Source organism: Anopheles moucheti, chromosome X, assembly GCF_943734755.1.
Source record: "Anopheles moucheti chromosome X, idAnoMoucSN_F20_07, whole genome shotgun sequence".
NCBI classification, from domain to species: domain Eukaryota; kingdom Metazoa; phylum Arthropoda; class Insecta; order Diptera; family Culicidae; genus Anopheles; species Anopheles moucheti.
Window position 1 is genome coordinate 13,667,657 of NC_069142.1, and position 17,547 is coordinate 13,685,203.

The 17,547-nt window shown below is 46.7% G+C and overlaps 2 protein-coding genes across 3 annotated transcripts; one reads left to right on the forward strand and one right to left on the reverse strand.

The window, feature by feature from the left end:
- Nucleotides 1–94: 94 nt before the first annotated feature.
- Nucleotides 95–6,664, reverse strand: LOC128306964 (glutathione peroxidase-like). Its single transcript, XM_053044647.1, has 4 exons — nt 6,563–6,664; nt 3,595–3,762; nt 2,734–2,960; nt 95–610 (listed from the first exon to the last, which is right to left on the reverse strand). Exons 2-4 carry the CDS (start codon nt 3,708–3,710, stop codon nt 297–299), a joined length of 657 nt encoding a protein of 218 aa, XP_052900607.1. The 5' UTR covers nt 3,711–3,762; nt 6,563–6,664; the 3' UTR covers nt 95–296.
- A 2,776-nt stretch (nt 6,665–9,440) lies between these two features.
- LOC128306963 (BTB/POZ domain-containing protein KCTD8) lies at nt 9,441–14,280 on the forward strand. 2 transcript variants are annotated; one of them, XM_053044645.1, is made up of 2 exons: nt 9,441–10,953; nt 13,824–14,280. In XM_053044645.1, exon 1 carries the CDS (start codon nt 10,140–10,142, stop codon nt 10,821–10,823), a length of 684 nt encoding a protein of 227 aa, XP_052900605.1. In that variant the 5' UTR covers nt 9,441–10,139; the 3' UTR covers nt 10,824–10,953; nt 13,824–14,280. The 2 variants fall into 2 exon arrangements, with proteins under 2 accessions (XP_052900605.1, XP_052900606.1); XM_053044646.1 differs by having other exon boundaries at nt 13,829–14,280.
- Nucleotides 14,281–17,547: the final 3,267 nt, after the last annotated feature.

The following is a 17,547-nucleotide window of genomic DNA, read 5'->3' on the forward strand; positions in this document are numbered from 1 at the left end:
TTTAAAGTAGCATTCAAAACTATTTGAGAAACCGTCAAAAAAACCTCGAGACAAATTCAACAAATTGTGGGACGCATTCAAAAATTGATGGGACGTATTCAAAAATTGATGGGACGCAGTCAAAAAATCTCGACACGAATTCAAAAATACCTAGAAGGCAATCAAAAAACCTTGCGAAACTGTCAAAAAATTGTGAGGAAACCCTGTACCTTAGCTGACCCAATCCAATTCGCCTGCTGTTATGCAATTCGGTTGACAAAATCATCTAATCATCATACCTGCTATCTGGCACACGTTTACTGATTGAGGTACTTCTCCAGCTCGTCGCGCATCTCGAGCGGGCTGGTAGTGGGCCCGTACCGTCCAACCGGTTGCCCATTCTTGTCCACGATGAACTTGGTAAAGTTCCACTTGATCGCATCCACCAATGTGCCGCCCTGGCGCTGCTTCAGATACTGCCACAGCGGGTGTGCATCGTCCCCGTTCACGTCCACCTTGGCAAACATGTCGAACTTTACGCCACGATCTGCGGCAAACTGCTTGATTTCCGCGTTAGTGCCCGGCTCCTGTCCACCAAACTGGTTGCACGGGAACGCCAAAATGCGCAATCCTGGACGGTGCAGGGAAAGGACAAAACGACCAACTTTAGTCACCGTGGGTCGGTTCTGATTCGATTAGGGGAACACATGCGGTAGCTCATGCAATTAACACTGGAGGTTTGAGTGAAAAGCTGAAAGTTAAATAGTAGCAATTGTTCGGTTCCGATAGTTTCCCAACCCCTTGTTACATCCACAAACCGCACGCTCTTTGTTTGACAGATATCGTGGCCGTTGGCGTTTGCCGTGTAACTTGGTGTGCTTATTGCTTAGCAACTACTGCTCGCCTTTTCGGACGCCTTTTTGTACAACACCGATGCGAACCACATGGTGTGGAGTAAGCGGGAAGCATATGCTAGAGGAATGAAAAAAAGGCCCAGTAAACCGGCTTCCCCAACTGCTTTGCTAATTTGCATCCCCTTGCCTCTCTGCTCCCTCGCGTTCTACCTGACCTAACGGCTACGGTACCCAACACCGCATACAACCCGTTGGCAAAGGAACGGAATTGCTAAATCGTGCGAAATCTTGCCACCCTTGCAACGGAACTTCAAAAAAGTACCGAAACCACCCGAGGCAATAAATAAGCGCCACAGCACAGCGGTCGATGGTTCGCCATTTTTTTTTTTGGTTTTGTTTTCGTCAGGCTCATGTGAGCCATAGGGTAACTGATGCACTCGAACATTAAATGCCGTTTGGCTGGATTTGATTGCAAGGACGAGGGGATTATGCTGACCGGGCAGAAACGATAGCGACCTAAACTTAGCTTTCTTCCCTTTTTTATGCGAGCAAACTCATATTTGCACTGCTCGCATACATTTTAACTAGGTACACTAATGCCGCCGAACTAGTCGAATGGGAAGCGCTGGGAATTTTTCGGGAAGGGGATAAACCTCAAAGAGTCAGATTTTTATGTACTTTTGAAAAAATCGAATATTGTGCTAAATGAAATTTTATGACAGTGAAAACTCTATGTGGATGTCATACAGGGTATTACGACTAAATTTGACACTTATTATTTTTATATTGTTTTACTTTGAGCGGTTAGTATTATCAACGTGCTCTTTTCGGTATTTTGAACATTTTAGTGTAGATACGTCAAATTCAATATATCAACCTGAAGAAGCTGTTATGGAAACGAATGGTGGCTATTTAATAATAAATTATTTTTATAATGGTATATATAAATTGGATTGTAATTCAACCAGTAGTAATTTAGCTAAGTAATTTTACATTTTTTTTGTCAATACAAATAAATTTAATAAGAACAAATAAGATTTTCCTTTTTCCTTGTGCAGCTGTCAAATTTACCACGAACACCCTGTATTAAAGCTATAATTGGGTCACTTCCCCTACTTGTTTACGATACAGAATAGAGGCGGTTTGGTCTTTAACCTTAGCTGTAAGACATCTTCCTTCCCGAACTCAGAATAATAATTGGTACGTGCTTGGCATCAGATTTATCGCCATTGCGCCGGCTAAACTTCTTCCCTGTGCCGTCGGAATGCGTACAACTTCTTCTGGTGTAATTTTTACTGCCCAACTTCACACCCCAACCCCCACCGCAAAAACACCATCCCGGGCCGGATGATCCCGGAGCATTTGGCCATGCGTTTATTCTTGGAAAACTTGGCAACGTTCACTATCGCGTACCGTGGTTTTAGTGCCGACCTCGCCAAACCGCAAATCCAAAACATCCACACGGAAGGAATCTAACTCCGCGCACGGGCTGGCCAGGTTTGCAGTTCATGCTAAACCTTGCTACGTTTGCCCAATTTTGCTCGTTTTGTTTTGGGGAATCTACTACACCTACAAGTGTGATAGTCACGAACCAGAAATCTCGCCATTTCCCCCGTCCGGTTGGGAAGGGCACAGGTGGAGGTGCCATGAAAAATGGTCCGATTTTCCGGCCGGTTGATTCCAACGCCAATCCGACCGCATCAGGTGCAATGGAAAGTTGCTGGATCGTACTTCGCCTGGCATGTGTAGCATGATGGTAGGTTAAGCCAGTCAAAGGCTCTTGAAAAGGTTGTAATAAGTTTCCCTCTTTAATACCGAGACTATGCAGCACAAATTGCATACCTTTAGGGGGAATTTGCAAACAATAATGGTGGACGCCAATAAGGATGATCGCACCCACCTTTAGAGTCAGCATACTCCTTGTAAAGCTGATTAAACTCCTTGTAGTGTCCATCGGTGTAGCCACAGTGTGACGCAACATTAACGATGATCAGTACGTGGCCACGATACTGGCCAAGTTGCACCGGCTTGCCGTCGATATCGTTCGCGGTGAAGTCATACACGGATGAGGCCGCTTTGCCATCCACTCCGGTGACTGGGGGTTGTGCTGCTGAGCAGGCGGCAACACTGTAACGAAGAAAAACAAAAAACACACCTTACAGTTGGACCATTTCTCACAAACTTTACCACCCCAGTGTATGGTTAAAAGCCAAATCTAATCCGTGCCGAAACGTAACACTCTTTCAAAGCGCTACTGTCAATTTCTCCTCGCGCCAGATAGAGCGCCGTTAATGAATTTTCTTTCTCCCACCGGCCAAATCAAGTAACTTTCTACCAGTGTTGCGACCTGGGGTGGATGGGGGGGAAAACTTTCGCTTTACCTTTGCTGCAAATGGAAAAGCAACTGGCCCTAGCGACCTAAATCAATCTTAGCTCGAATTCGAGTACTTTTTGCTCCAAACGTTCACTCCGTCGCCGGGTGCTGTTGGGATTTTCTTGGTATTTTTTGGTTTGTTCTCTTTACTGATTCATTTAGTTTAGTTTTTCTTTTCTATCATTTGTTCCTGAGTTTCTCATTACTGGCAATAAAAGGTTCTGTTCCTCACGAGCCAAACAAATTATTGGAGATTTGGAGCTCGTTAGCTGAGATTGCAAGGGCGTTGAGTTTCAATTTTAAGTATATACATAAGTTTGTGCCACGGTAAGCAAGATGCTGCTGCAAGATGTTTTATTCAATATGATTTGCTAGCCGTACACCTACCCGGACGGTGATGAAAGCAGATTGATGGCGACCATTGCAGTTCCAAGCAGTCCTACGGTGGCTCCCATTGCGGCACCACGAGCTCCAATATGGAGACGACGTCCCAGCAGAAACATGCTATTACCGCTTCTTGTACAAGCTATTCCAATTAGAGTCGTATGTTATGGTCTACGGATGGAGAGAAAACGAAACGAAAAAGAAACATGGGAGTCATGTAATTAAAATACGCCTTAAAGTATGCAACCGTATAACAAACGACTATTAACTACTTTACTGACAGCTCAACAAAATGGCATACACGTAGACGGCTACGATAAGCATGGTGCAGATATTATTTGAATCGCCAAAAGCAACAGAAATATAAAGTAGACATAACAAATAAAAAATGCCTCAATTGCTTACAAAATTATCCCCAAATCACAAAAAAAAAATCTCTGGAAAACAATGATGGAACCGTGATAAAAATATAGTCCCAATATTGGTTTACAGCACCCGGACCCGAACCGGATGAGAATGAGTACAAAATAAGATAAAAAAAACTCATCCCACGGCACGTTTATTTTCGGCTCCTTCTTAATCTTACCGGTCGCCGGAATATCCCACTGTGGCGTCTGAGCCACCAGCAACGACGGTGAGTGGGAACGCGAATTAAATTAAATTCAATGAAATTCAATTCACGACACTGTCGAGCCAAGCCGGGGCATCGTGTAGACGGTGATTGAGATTGGTCGCACCGGGGGGTTGGAAAATGGTTTATTAAATTCCCTTTTTGCCGTAACCGTCCATACCGTCCATGTGTGTGATTGTCGGTGAGGTGTAGTTCATGATTCACCTGGGAGCCGCTTAAAACTCTCGACAATTCATTTGCATAAGGCAAAACAGACTTCCTCTGATGGTATTTTTTTTTTATTTTAGGGGTCTGGGGTCTATATCTGGTGCGAAAATGTTCACCAAACCACTGAAGCTGTGCTGCTTCAGTTTGATGTTAACAGCTCACCGAAACTCTTCCGCCGCACTCGTCACAAACATGGAAAGTTCAAAAAGAAAGCTGCCTTGGGATAGTTTTTCAATCAAAGTTGAGTAAAAACTACAACGAACAGTTTGTTGTACGTGGCGAAACTGCCATCAACAAAAAAAAAGAAAAGGTTCTGTAAACGAATGCGCCTTTCGCCGGAAATGAGCATTTCCACAAGACAAGAAGGTTCGTTCGCGCACACCAAAACAGAGCTGTAACTGAGTGATAGTAAAAAAGGAAACGGTTCCGCTTTATCAACAATCTAACGCATCACAAGCCACGGGCACGGAAAGGGCTCTCGCTCCTTTCGATGGTTATCCTACACGTCAAACCATTTAACGTGCTTTGCCTAACTTTCGCGCAAAGAATGTACGCGTAACGTCGAGCATTCGGCTATTACCGACCCCCAACGGTGCTCGAGCTCAAAAGTTGCATCCGAACCGAACGGTACGGACTTTTTTGCATCGTTTTACCAACACGGGCACGCGATGCAAGCGATTTTGGACCGTTGCTACAGTTTTATTGATCGTTAAACTTTTTTTGCCCATCGTTTTCCGTCCGTACCGTTCTACGCGTCCTTGAAAAGTGCGGACAAGGAGGAAAAAGCGGTGATGTTCGCTCGGGAAGATGAAGGTAAAAGTACGTAAAGTATCCCCCAAAGGAAAGTACAGCGATTCTTTGGAATTTACTTCTTTGTTTCGTCTTGCTTTCGCTCGCCATCCACTCCCTGAGACGGAGTGCCACGGAAATGCAGTTTTCATGCCGCTGGGAAAGATGCTGCTGTTGTAAACCCCGGGTAGTACTGCTGCTGCTGCTGCTCAGTGCCCTGGGGTACAATCGTGCAAATGGTGCTCCAAGCGGAACAACAAACACAGAGATGAAGGCGAGAGAACAAATGTTCGCCGCGGCTCGAGCGTCTTTGGTGCCATCTGCTGGAAAGGGTAGCAGGGTTTCTGCTTGTGCAGCTACTGGAGAAGCAACGCAATACGTAGAGAGAGAGAGAGAGTAAAAAAACAACAACAAACGGGTCAGCTTTAGTTGGTGTTGGCTTCGATCGCGGAACAATTACACCATGTGTTGCAATAACCATTAAAAACCCATCAGCACCGAGCGTCACTGATGCGGATCGAACGAACGATGAGTAATTGGATGTGTTTCACCCACTCAATGTGGCTCATCGTTTAGTTGAGGCTACTCCTAAAAGTATGCAACAAATGTCCTGTCTACAGGCGAAAAAATGCGCTCCAATGTAATAGCGTTTGCATACTTCAAGGCGTTCGAATTTTAATGATAGAAAAATACTAAACAAACTCTATCGCGAGTGTCCTCCTTCTCTAATCGGCACAATAACCCCTAAGAGGTCTAGCCTATATTGATTCTATTTATTTGGTCCGGATGGGATTTTGGACTGGTCCTGTCGTGTGACGACCGGCGCCGCTACCAAATACACCACCGAACCGTCCCTATTCCGATAGTACTGCAGATGATAAAACTTATCTTAGCAGCAAATGCTAAATAATGGTCGCACTGGATCGCCTTCAAGTACCTTGGATAACAGCAAAACGTGCTCCACCGCCCATTTAACAACCAACCACACCTAAAGTGTACATAAAAAAAACTGTATCATCCGTCTTGAGCGATATCTTCCAACCGCTAAAGTACGTTCGCCAAAAAAGGTACAGTCATCGATTTTATCTGGCTTACTTTATCTTCTTTGGACCGTGTTACATGATGTCCTTCCTGTCATGAAGCTATGCCTTTTTCAGTGCTATAAAATCGGTTTTCCACTAGAAGCTCTTAAAGCAGTAAGTGATGAGAAGATTGTAGTAACTACTTTCTTACTCAGTTTTTAATTAACAACATTTAACTGAGTGTTGTAAAATCTTGTTTTTTTTTGTTGTAAAATTATAAACATTATTTATTTGTTCAACTTTCCATGAAAAAAATGCTAACCTTACATTAAGTAAATAGGGTGTCGCGTGCATGCTAAATCACGGCTAAATGACGCTTAAATGTACTGTCCGCTTGTTGCCTGGTGTGAAGGACGAAAACGAAATCCGTCGGCCTGTCTACACAGAGCGAAAGCGAAATGCGCTAAAAAAAAAGCTAGTACGAGTACGCTTGCACGCACGAACGCACTCGAGGGCACTAAACACAATCCAATCCAGCCATCCATCAGGCTCCATCGACAGGTATGCAATAGGCCGGACGAGGGAACGCGTTGAGGGGAAAAAATGGAACGAGAAAAAGAGAGCGCAAGAGCGAGAGAGAGCCATGCATTCAACCAGCTGCCCTTCGATCGAGCCCTGGCAGGCTCGTTGTGGAGAGTTTTGCAGCCTCCAAAACGCTGCGTCAAGCTCCTTTCTTTATGCTGCACGAACACCGAACCGAACACCGGGTTCCTGCTGCTTCGGTCCCAGATGCTGCGAATCCAACTGTTCTGGCCTATTACTGATCCAGCACGCTTGGTTTTTGAACCCGAAACCCGAACGAGTCGTAGCGCAAATGGAGAGTCGGTGGGAGAAAAAATCCAGCGGTTGTGGAGAGATTTTGGGAAGGCTTCCATGACCCTTGCCGCAGCGCATTGTTCTGCGTCGTTACTGTTGTGTACTTCGAGCAGTGGAGAGATTTGTTTCTCACACACCTCTCCCACACACACACACACACGCAGCTCCATATACAAACACACATGCAAGCGGTGTAAATCACACCCTTGACACAGTGCTTCGCTCTAACTTCCCTTTCTTGGTCGAGTCGTCATCTGTTTCGCTCATTTCACCCGATTGCAAAAACCGATTCACACTTTCACTTTTTTTGCTGGCAAACGGCGCGCGGTGTTGCCCTGCTCCGTGCGCGAAACAGAGCTGTAACGGCAGCATCAGCATCTACTGAGCTGTGGGAGGGGGGGAATTGGGAAGGACGAACCAAATGCAACGGAGGATTTGCACAAAAAAAGGAACAAATTCGAAGCAGAACACATCAGGAAAAGCCGGATGCGTGGCAAAAGAGGCTCAGAAACTAATCACCCATCCGGAAGGACATGGCATGATTTGGGAGATGATTGAGCATTAGGCTGAGGTTGTGTATGGGTGTGTTGATGGTGCGGACGAAAGCCAGAAGTCGTCCCAATTGCATTCAGTCATGATGAAATTGTTAAATCATGCTGCAAGCAAACAAAGCTGAGAATTGTCTCTTCTTTTATTTTCGATCTTTTTTGGACTAATTGTTTTTTTGTTGGGAAATTTCATATAGAACAAATATCACCTAATGTTTCGCTTTGGTAAAAAAATTAGGATTAGAATTGTTGTTGTTCTGGTGAGTTTAAAGCAATAACGAGATTTTTAAGTGAACCGGCTGGAGCTGAACGGATGAATCCCATTAGCGCTAGCAGGTGGCCTAACAACGTCTTCCATCCTTCCCTTTATTCTCCCTCCCCAATCCCATTTTTTGTCTGTAGGCTTCATCAACGTTCGTTTTTTTTTGTTGCCTTAATTTTTCCGCCTCTTGAAGAAAATGGAAAACCTTATCCAACTCTGGCACGACACTTGCAGTTACTGAACGAAGCAGAAAACTGTCCGAGCGTGCTGCGTTCATGCGTACGATCTCGGTTTTCGATTTCTTTGCACCGCTCCCAGTCTCCAAGACACTCCCTCTTCCTCCTTCTCCTCCCTCCCCCCCTCTCCTCCTCCCCCAGTGAAACAACCCTCAAAACATTGGAGCTGGAAGAGCAACGACAACAACAAACATCTCTTACTTTGTACGATCTGGTTCAGGAGATTGAGAGTGATTCTCAATTTGTACCATGATATTCTGACGCTGCTCCTGCATCCCGAACCCCGCCCCACCATTAACTTCCCTCCTTCTCCACCTTTTCCTTCTTACCAGTTTTCCCATGCAGAAGAGAAATGGGAAAAATTCAATTGTACCCTACTCGCTTAGGGGTGCGAGCGCTTATCATTCGGCACGCGAGAGAGAAAGCTGCTGCTGCGAGTGAGAGGGAAGGAAGAGAGAGAGAAAGATATGGAGAATGAGAGCACGTGCGCACAAGCAACAGGGCGCAGGACGCAGGAAAACTCTCCACAGCTCGGTTGCGTGTCGGTTTTGCGAATTCCAGGAAGCAACAAGAGTCCCATACACACAAGCGTTGCATACTACCAGGCGCATTCGCACGTGAGCAGCGAACCTCAAAAAAAAAACCCCAACCACGAGAGAGCGTACCGTTGCGCTCTCGGTTTGTATTGTGGGGGAGAGCAGAACGTAAAATAATCGGCGAGCTGCTCTCTGGTACCGCTGGGGCCGATCAAACGCGGAAGCATCATTTTCCGATCCCATCCCTCGAATCTAGGCAACTCGCACCACAATCGTGGTACCACTGTACCAACTGCTGTACGGGCTCCAGTAGGGGTTGGTTTGGGGGGTTGGACCCTCCTTCTTGGCTTTCCACTCCCCATCCTGCCTCCTTTCCTCCAGCTTGCTAATATCTCATCCACGCTCATCCACGAAACCCCTGGCCCATCCCCGCGGTCCATTACCCACCCACAAGCTACCTCTCTCCCATAAGCACGAGCGCCAGCGGCATGAGCCACAGCTAGACTGCTCGGTCGTTGTCGATGTTCGAGCACTTCCCGATCTCATTTCAGTCGCGTACGGGTGCGAGTCTGGACGTGTCTCTCGGTAGCAACAACAACAAAAAAAAACGCTCCCCACACACTCAGACACAGAAACACACACGGAGTGGGCAGCAGGAACCCCCCAAAAAACGGAACCGCTACGCTGCAGCACAGAACGGGGTGCTAAAACCCAAACCCACAACTATCGGCCGAGTGCATCCGGGAAAAAGGGGAGGGTTGAAAAACCAAAACCAAAACAAAAAGAAGCGGCACACTGTCCTTCCCTATCTTCAGCTTCACATTCACCTCGTCGCCTCTGCGTCTTTCCCGCCCACCCCACCCTCCAAAGCCCCCGTTTCCAATTTCCAACCGACCCGCTGTGTGTGGGTTAGTGACACCGCACGATCGCGTGGCCGCAGAAGGTGTTGAGTGTGTGGTGTGACGACGACCATTCCGGTTTTTTCCGTTTTTCCCGCCACTTCTGGCGTGACGATCAATTTTCCCACGGTTCCGGTGCGGGCGTGAGTGCGCGCGTGGCTGCGCGCGAGCGTGTGTGCGGATTGAGTGTGTGTGTGTGAGTGTGGGTGCATTGTGTCCGTCATTTAAACGCCATTGGTGTGTATGAGGGTGTGTGAAGGTGCGTAAGCGTGTGCTTCGCCCAGTGCGTGTTGCAGCAGGTGTTCCTGGTCAGGTCCTGTCAGGGTCCGGTCAGGTCCGGTCAGGTCCTGTGAGGTCCGGTCAGGTCCGGTAAGGTGGAAATTTTACAGCCACAGCTACAAAGCCCATGCAATCAACGATCGCGTGCCGTCGCCGCACAGTCTCACCCAATCAACCCATCATCCGCCGTCGCTGAAGCGCATCATCCGCAGCTGCCGACCCATCAACACGAACTAGACACACTCGGCGAGACACACGCGGCAATGGGCTCGTTTCCGCAGATGGTGGACCTGAACGTCGGCGGTACACAGTACACCGTCAGCCTGAAGACGCTGCTCGTGGAGGACGGGTCCTGGCTGCAGGAAACGTTTGGTGCGGGCAATCTGCCCGCCGACGTACGCGGCTACTTCTTCATCGACCGTGACGGTGCCCTGTTCCGGCACGTGCTGGACTACCTGCGCGACCCGGTCCGCTACACCCTGCCGGTTGGTTTCCTCGAGCGCGATCGGCTCCGGCGGGAGGCGGAATTTTACCGCCTCGCCGGTTTGCTCGAGCTGCTCGCCAAGCAGGTGCCGGGCTGCATCACCGTCGGCTACCGGGGCAGCTTCCAGTTCGGCCGGGATGGGCTGGCCGACGTGAAGTTCCGCAAGATCACGCGGCTGCTCGTCCACGGGCGGGTTGCGCTCTGCCGGGAGGTGTTCGGCGACACGCTGAACGAGTCCCGCGATCCGGACCACGGTGCCTCGGATCGCTACACCGCCCGGTTCTTCCTGAAGCACGTGTTCATCGAGCAGGCGTTCGACATGCTGCAGGAGCAGGGCTTCCGACTGGTCGGTAGCTGCGGCTCCGGTACGGCCGGTTCCGTGTCGGAGAACCTGAAACCGGGCGTCGACACGGAGGAGAACCGCTGGAATCACTACAACGAGTTCGTCTTCGTGCGCGACTAAGCCATCGGCCGACGGCACGACACAACATGCAACTATACTACACATCTACAGACAGAGCAACAACACGAAACACCCATACACACGTACAGCCACCTAGACGCAACCGAGAATGGAGCGGATTTGGCATGAGGTGAGCTGGTGACGCTTCGGGGGGGGGGGGGGGGGGGGGGACACAAAATTCCCAGATTCCCTTTTCCACTCCTCATCTTTGGTAGAAAAAGCTCCTCAGCTCCTCCCAAGATTGGTCCCAAGTAATGCAACAGGCATCAACCGCCTGACTCATTGATTGTAATTGACAAGGATCAATTTTGCGTTCCAACTCATCAAGATGACGCAGATTGTTATATCTTGCCTATCCAATCACCACAAGACAGCTACACTCAATTGCCCACCGGGCAGGTGATTTGGTTTCCGAATATCTCTCGTCGTGCTGTGGTCCATTTATATACGCCTGAAGTTATGCAAATCGCAACACAAAACTAGTTTTTTACCCCGAACTGGTACTGGTTGGCAGACCAGACGCCGGAAACACTCTGATAACTGTGGGCAAAAATTATTCCATTAGCCTGACTTTCTATCTTTCACCGCCATTAGTTCTTCTACAAAACGGGCATAACACCGAGAGCCTAGTGGATATTGGCTAGAAGAATCTCGCCCCAAACTTTGTCATCCGTAAGCAACAGTTGCCTTTGCCGAATGGAATGTTATGTGTCGCTATCCCGGCACAGGCCAACCCCCGTGACGCAGCAGTATGCACAATTAGACGTACCCGAGTGCCCGCGTCTCGAACGTTTAAAATGGCGAAATGTAAAAACTTTGGCCCCGCACTAACGGTGCGGTCGCTCCGTCCGGGTTGAAATTGAATTTTACAACTTCCCCACTGCGGCCCACTGGCAGCCGATGAAAAGCCACAATCAGGACGCTCCATTTCGGGGGGGCGAAAAGGGCAGAGCACAGAGATTCCACTTTGACTTTTTCTTATCTTGTGTGTGTGTGTGTGTGTGTGTGTGTATGTGTGTGTGGTGATTTTTGTGTGGCGTTTTTTTCTAGCTGCGCATGGTTCCTTTTTTCCATCCGAAATGCGAATTTGATGCGCTCGAACCTCCGAATCCCCCGAATTGCATGAATAATGGAAAAGAACGTGAAGAGTCTTGCCATATCTATGGTTTTGTTTTTGCAACTCTCGTTTCATTCGCACCACAGCCGTTCGCTGAGGTTGACGAAACATTTAACCCTTGACGTAGGCTGAAGCGATTATGTGGTATGATGGTGGTAGCGAGAGTAGGAAACGGGGTGGGTAATGTAATGGGAAAGTTGCCGGAAATAATTCCACCTCCCCCAGTAACACTTCATTTTCACCCTCCCTTCCCCGTTGTTTTAGCCAGATTGCTCAGACTGTGGGGCAGCAGCCCAGGACCAGGCAAATGGTTTACATTTGCTTTCGATTCTACCATACCCAAACCCAGCAACCTCTCGCCCAATGGCAGAACAGAAGATTTCATGTCCGAATCTGCCGATGCTCGCTAGGTAGGTAGATAAGTAACTCGAGACGACACAGCCGGACCTAACGTCAAATGCGAGAAGCTGCTCGCTGGTACGGTTAAAAGGTCCTGACAATACTGTGAGGAATCAAGTCAAGTGGCGTGAAGCGGGATGAAATCGATTTTCACGTATTTTCATCCCTTATCTCCTATTTTTCCTTTATTTTTTCCTCTCCCTTCTCTGTCACACTCACACACACGCTACATACCGTCCCCTATCTCCTCTTCATCTAGGGGATTTTGAGGAGGGGGAAGGGGAGGGGGAAGGAGGTAGGGAGGAGGCGTATTAGGTAGAATTATTTGTCCAAGTACCCGATGGCAACACAGAGCTTCATCGACCCGCCCTTTCCCCGTCACAGGAAGCGTAACGTTCACATTCGCCTAAAAGTATGCAATTCCCACACAGAATGGAAGAAATGTAACCTAACGAACAGCAGAAGAAAGCACACAGCACAGCACAGTGAAACGAGGTGGCACGAAAAAGGACGAAAGCCGATTGAAGCATTGCTAGTCTCCGGCCTACCCCGGGTATGAAAGCCCGACTTTCTCTCATTTCCTTTGTGCCGACGAGCTTACTCCCTGGCAAGAGCCCCGAGGACAAGATCGTTTGTCCCCGGTTGCCCTACGGTATCTTCCATCCGTCTTTGCGCTTCGGCAATATTTTAAAGTATATTCGACCCGTATTCGCAGCTCAGTGACTGTGACAGTTTTTCAAAACCGCCCCGAAAAACCAGCTCAGCAAAAGATAGACAGACCCACGCTTTGTAAAACCGTCACTGCGAAGCGTTTTCCTGGAATTGGAGAGAAAAATTGTTTTTTTTTTTCCGGGAACTCTTAACGTAAACAGTGCGCTTATATGTGTGTATGGAAATTGTATTTAAATTTACGTAGCTGTAACGCCCCCAGGTTCGTCTTTCATTTTTTGTTGCATGTTGTTGTCCGGAATTGACGGACGCACAATATTCGCTCTGCAAACCATCCGCACCATCACACACCATTTTGTATCTTTAAAAATAGAAAGTGTTCTAAAAACTTTGCCCATAATTTCCATAACATCCGCCAAAAAAGTAAAGGACGCTTACAGGAAGTAAGCGTAAAAATGAGGATCCGTTTTTATCTTCGCACATTAAGGTCACCGTTCGCGGGGAGCTGGTTTTTGTCCCCAGCCGGTGGCGGTGGAAAGAAAAACGCCTGAAAGTATGCAAGGCAAGACAAAAATCAATTATTAAGTTGTGGAGCGTTTTGTTTTTTGTTGCTTTCCCCCAAAAAAGGCCTGGACTATCTGTTTTAACGCTGTTCGTTCTTATTTGTTGGGGTGATCTTTGCGTTTACGATTATTCTTAAATTTCGCCATTCGCTTTTTTACCCTCAATTTCCCATTTATACTGGACCCAGGTTTAATAGAATTTAAAAGTGTGAATTTCTTCTTCTCTACGATTGATTTTTCACCCCCATCCAGATTAGATCGGTACATATACGCTAAGGACTGGGCACGAGATGGGCAATGCGAGCCAAAGAAAGCAGCTGGATGACATTTAATGGAGAGCACTCGATGCAAAAAGAAAAATCGCGTCACTATATACACCGTGGACAGCAATATCGGGCCCGCGAGGGCGAACGAACTAAATTCGACATCTCGAACTTTTGCAGCCCCTTAAAGTTCGTACCCTTGAATTAATTTCGATCGCACTCGACGAACCGGCACCAGTATCGCGCGTAAACGGGAAAGAAAATAGGGAACGTCGATTGCCGCAAACACCTCACCGGCGTGCACCAATCAATCAATCCACCGGGGATCGGAAAGACTTAACTCCCACCAAAACTGATATCAACCAAACCAGATGCATAATTTTGAATAATACGCGTAGTAGCACGAATAATTTTTCCTTCCCCCCCACACCAAACAAAACAAACATTAACCGTAACCGGTTTTTAGCGTAGTGGGTAGCGTCCAAAAAAGAGAAAACAGATAGTCAAATAGCAATAGAACGCTGCGGAGTCAGCCTGGAACCCACCGATGGAACGGACGGACATGCGACCTCCGTCAGCAGCCGTCGAGCGGAATTGTTTCCCCTCTACCGTTGCTTCGCCCTCTTTGCTTTCTTAGCGCTCGCCTCCCTTTGGGGCGAGTTGATCGACCTCAGTTAAAGGGTTACGGTACACCCCGGGATCAATCAGACAGCACAGTAGTTACAGTAATTAGTGTCTAGCGCGTCTTTAAAGAGGGATCGATCAAACACAGCCATCATTATCCGGTGTACTCTGCGTGTACTTCCAAACTTCCGTGTTGGAGGTTTCGTGAGAACTATTCAGAATTATCACGATATTTTATAAACAATTTCAGTGAACTGGATTGAGTTATTTTCTTTTTTGTTGTTGTAGTTCATACAATAGAATAGATACATAAAGGTCACTTATAAACAGCAGAAAAAATTGGATATCCCCAAAAAATCAATGTGATTAAAAACAGTGCAAATGACTGCTCCGGTAGTTCTAGTGTTCAATTTTTTTTCGGGTTTTTTAAAGCATTTTTGGACAGTATGGGTGTGTTGTGTGTATGCGCGAGTATTCAAAAAGTTATGAAAGATATAATTTCCATCATGTCTAAATATTTATTCAAACGCAATTCCCCGGATTTGCCGAAACGGTGGGTGAAAATGTACGTTACATCTTTTGCGCCACATAAACATTCGTATGGAAACACGTGTTTATATTTTTTCTGCAGCCTCCAAAATCTTCAGGGCAGCTCATGAAAATTCATCGCACGAATCCACCACCAGCAGCATTAAAATATGCGCGTACACACAACACTACCAGGCTACCAGGCCGATGTACATCCCATGCCCCTCCCCGATAGATGATTCCCTCTCACACGTGGTGGTTATTTTCTTCCGAGTTAAGTTTTTATTATTAATTAACACGAAACACCCCCCCCCCCTGGTAAGTGAAACTAAAAACGTGCGCGCGCCCGACACGGTGGGGAAAACGCAATCCAATGCACAAATATGCCGCCCCGTGGCGTAAATAGGTCCGCATTCATTTGTGGTAAACAATGTCGTTGGAGCAGGCTTGGAGGGGTTGGGGAGGGAGAGAGCGGGAGAACGCCATGCGCGGAAACGCGGAAAAGTAAACGATTGGTTTTTGGGCCAGCAGAGGGATGAGGAAAATTATAAGCCAGCAAGATGAATTAGTGAGCAAAGCTGAAACATAACAAAAAAAAACAAAAGCAATGTGTCAAATGCATCTGCTAATGGGCCAAAACAAACGCATCACACACACAACCACAAGAAACACGAAACACGCCACAATTTGACTTACAAAAAAGATTTACAAGTATTTAAGTGATTTAAGTAAACACAACAAAAAAAACCAACTTGAAGCGGGTAGAAGCGGGTAGTAACAAGCAAAAATAAGATGAAGAAAACGGAAGACGATGAAGAAGGCGAACGCAACATAAATAAGCGTATCGTACATAGAACATTAAAACGGAATCGATCATTTACTAATGAACAATGAAGAGAAATTTCAACAAAAAAAAATCACAGGAAAGGAGAGAAAGAAAGAGAAGAGATTGATAAAAAAAATACCAGTGGGAGCACAAGAAATAAACTTTAAGCGTGAAATGAAAAGTGAGATAGAACAAAATAAAAAGCAAAACAAAACATAACTTAGCAAACGTGCAGCAACTGATAACAATAGTGAAACAAGCAAAACAAAAAAAAAAGGAAGACGAAAAAAAAACAATCAATAGATGAGGAAACAAGAAAACATAAAGTCGGCAATACTGCACGAATCACATTGGAACCACCAAAGACACGCAACGTGTTTCACTGGGCATTGGGCGGAAAACTCCTCCCCGCGACACCGAAGATCCCGGGTTTGGCAAAGAAGCCGGAATGTGTGCGCCGGAAACGTGGGAACGGTTGGGCTTGGGTGACCGGCGGGTGCCAATTTTGATGGAAAGCAGACGCGAACCACATTCTGCTCTGGGGGTGGGGTTTTGGGATTTTCGGAATGGGGATATAAAAATAGTAATTATCTGCGCACTACAGACTTCTTCACCACGCTTGGGTTCAAACTGCGAGTCAATGGTTGATCAAGCAGTACAGCCGGTGGGTGCAGTTAAAAAAAAGGCGGTGACAACCCCCGGCTTTATAAATGTCACACTGGCTACCGGGTACAAAGTACCAAGAATTCCAGCTTCCGTCCCACCGGGAACCGTTTCCGAGACTTGCTTGGACAGGCTTTGCTTCTGCGAGACCATTGGCTAATGGTAAAACCTCGTTTGCGGCTTGTGCCATAAACATCTTCCCGTATGTACACGTCGCGGCGATGGACAACGCCTTTTGATCTTCGGATGCTAGTTTTTTTCTTCTTCCCCACTCGTGTGGAAAATAGCAAGTTGTTTGATCTTGTGTAGTGCGTTTTAAATTCCCGCATTCAATGGAGCATTCCTGTCCGACTCTAGTTGCAACTCACTGTGAACTGGATGCTAACCGTAGCTATTTTTCGTTCCGTTTTCATCCCCACCCTCTAAGCTCTGCGAACTGGGGTGGAACGAGGAGGGGAAAGAGGGAGATGCAGAAGCGAGTATGCCAAGTGTGAAATATGCTTGGGTACACAGTCGTGCGCGGTACGGTGAAAAGAATCGGTATGATTAAACAGGAAAGAGAGCACATGAATATATCCCTTACCGCCCTTCCCAAAGAAGCGATTGAAGAAAGTTAGGCGAGGGGAGAGGGGAAAAGGGGGAGGAGGGAAGGAGGGAACACATTCCATATCCCATCCACCCCCTCCCGTTGCGATGGTAGAATTTATCAAGAGAAGTTATAAACAAATATCTCTTTAATTAATAATGCGTACCGCAAGACGAATGATGATGATGATGATGATGATTATAATACTTCATAATATTACAACTACTACTACTACTAAACAACTACTATTCATCGTAATGGTAAAAAGAACTATACTACTAAACAATAAAGCGGAAGGGTATTTAGCAAAAACCAGCACAAAAGAAAGGAAAACGGAAATAATATAAAGGCAAACGGAGCAGAGGCAACAACCAAATTGAAATTGCAAGTAAAATATTATAAGCGATAAGAAATCCCAGATGAACAAAATGCAGAACTTAGTAGTGAGAAAAGCAAAATGCAAAATGCATAAATAATAATAATAAT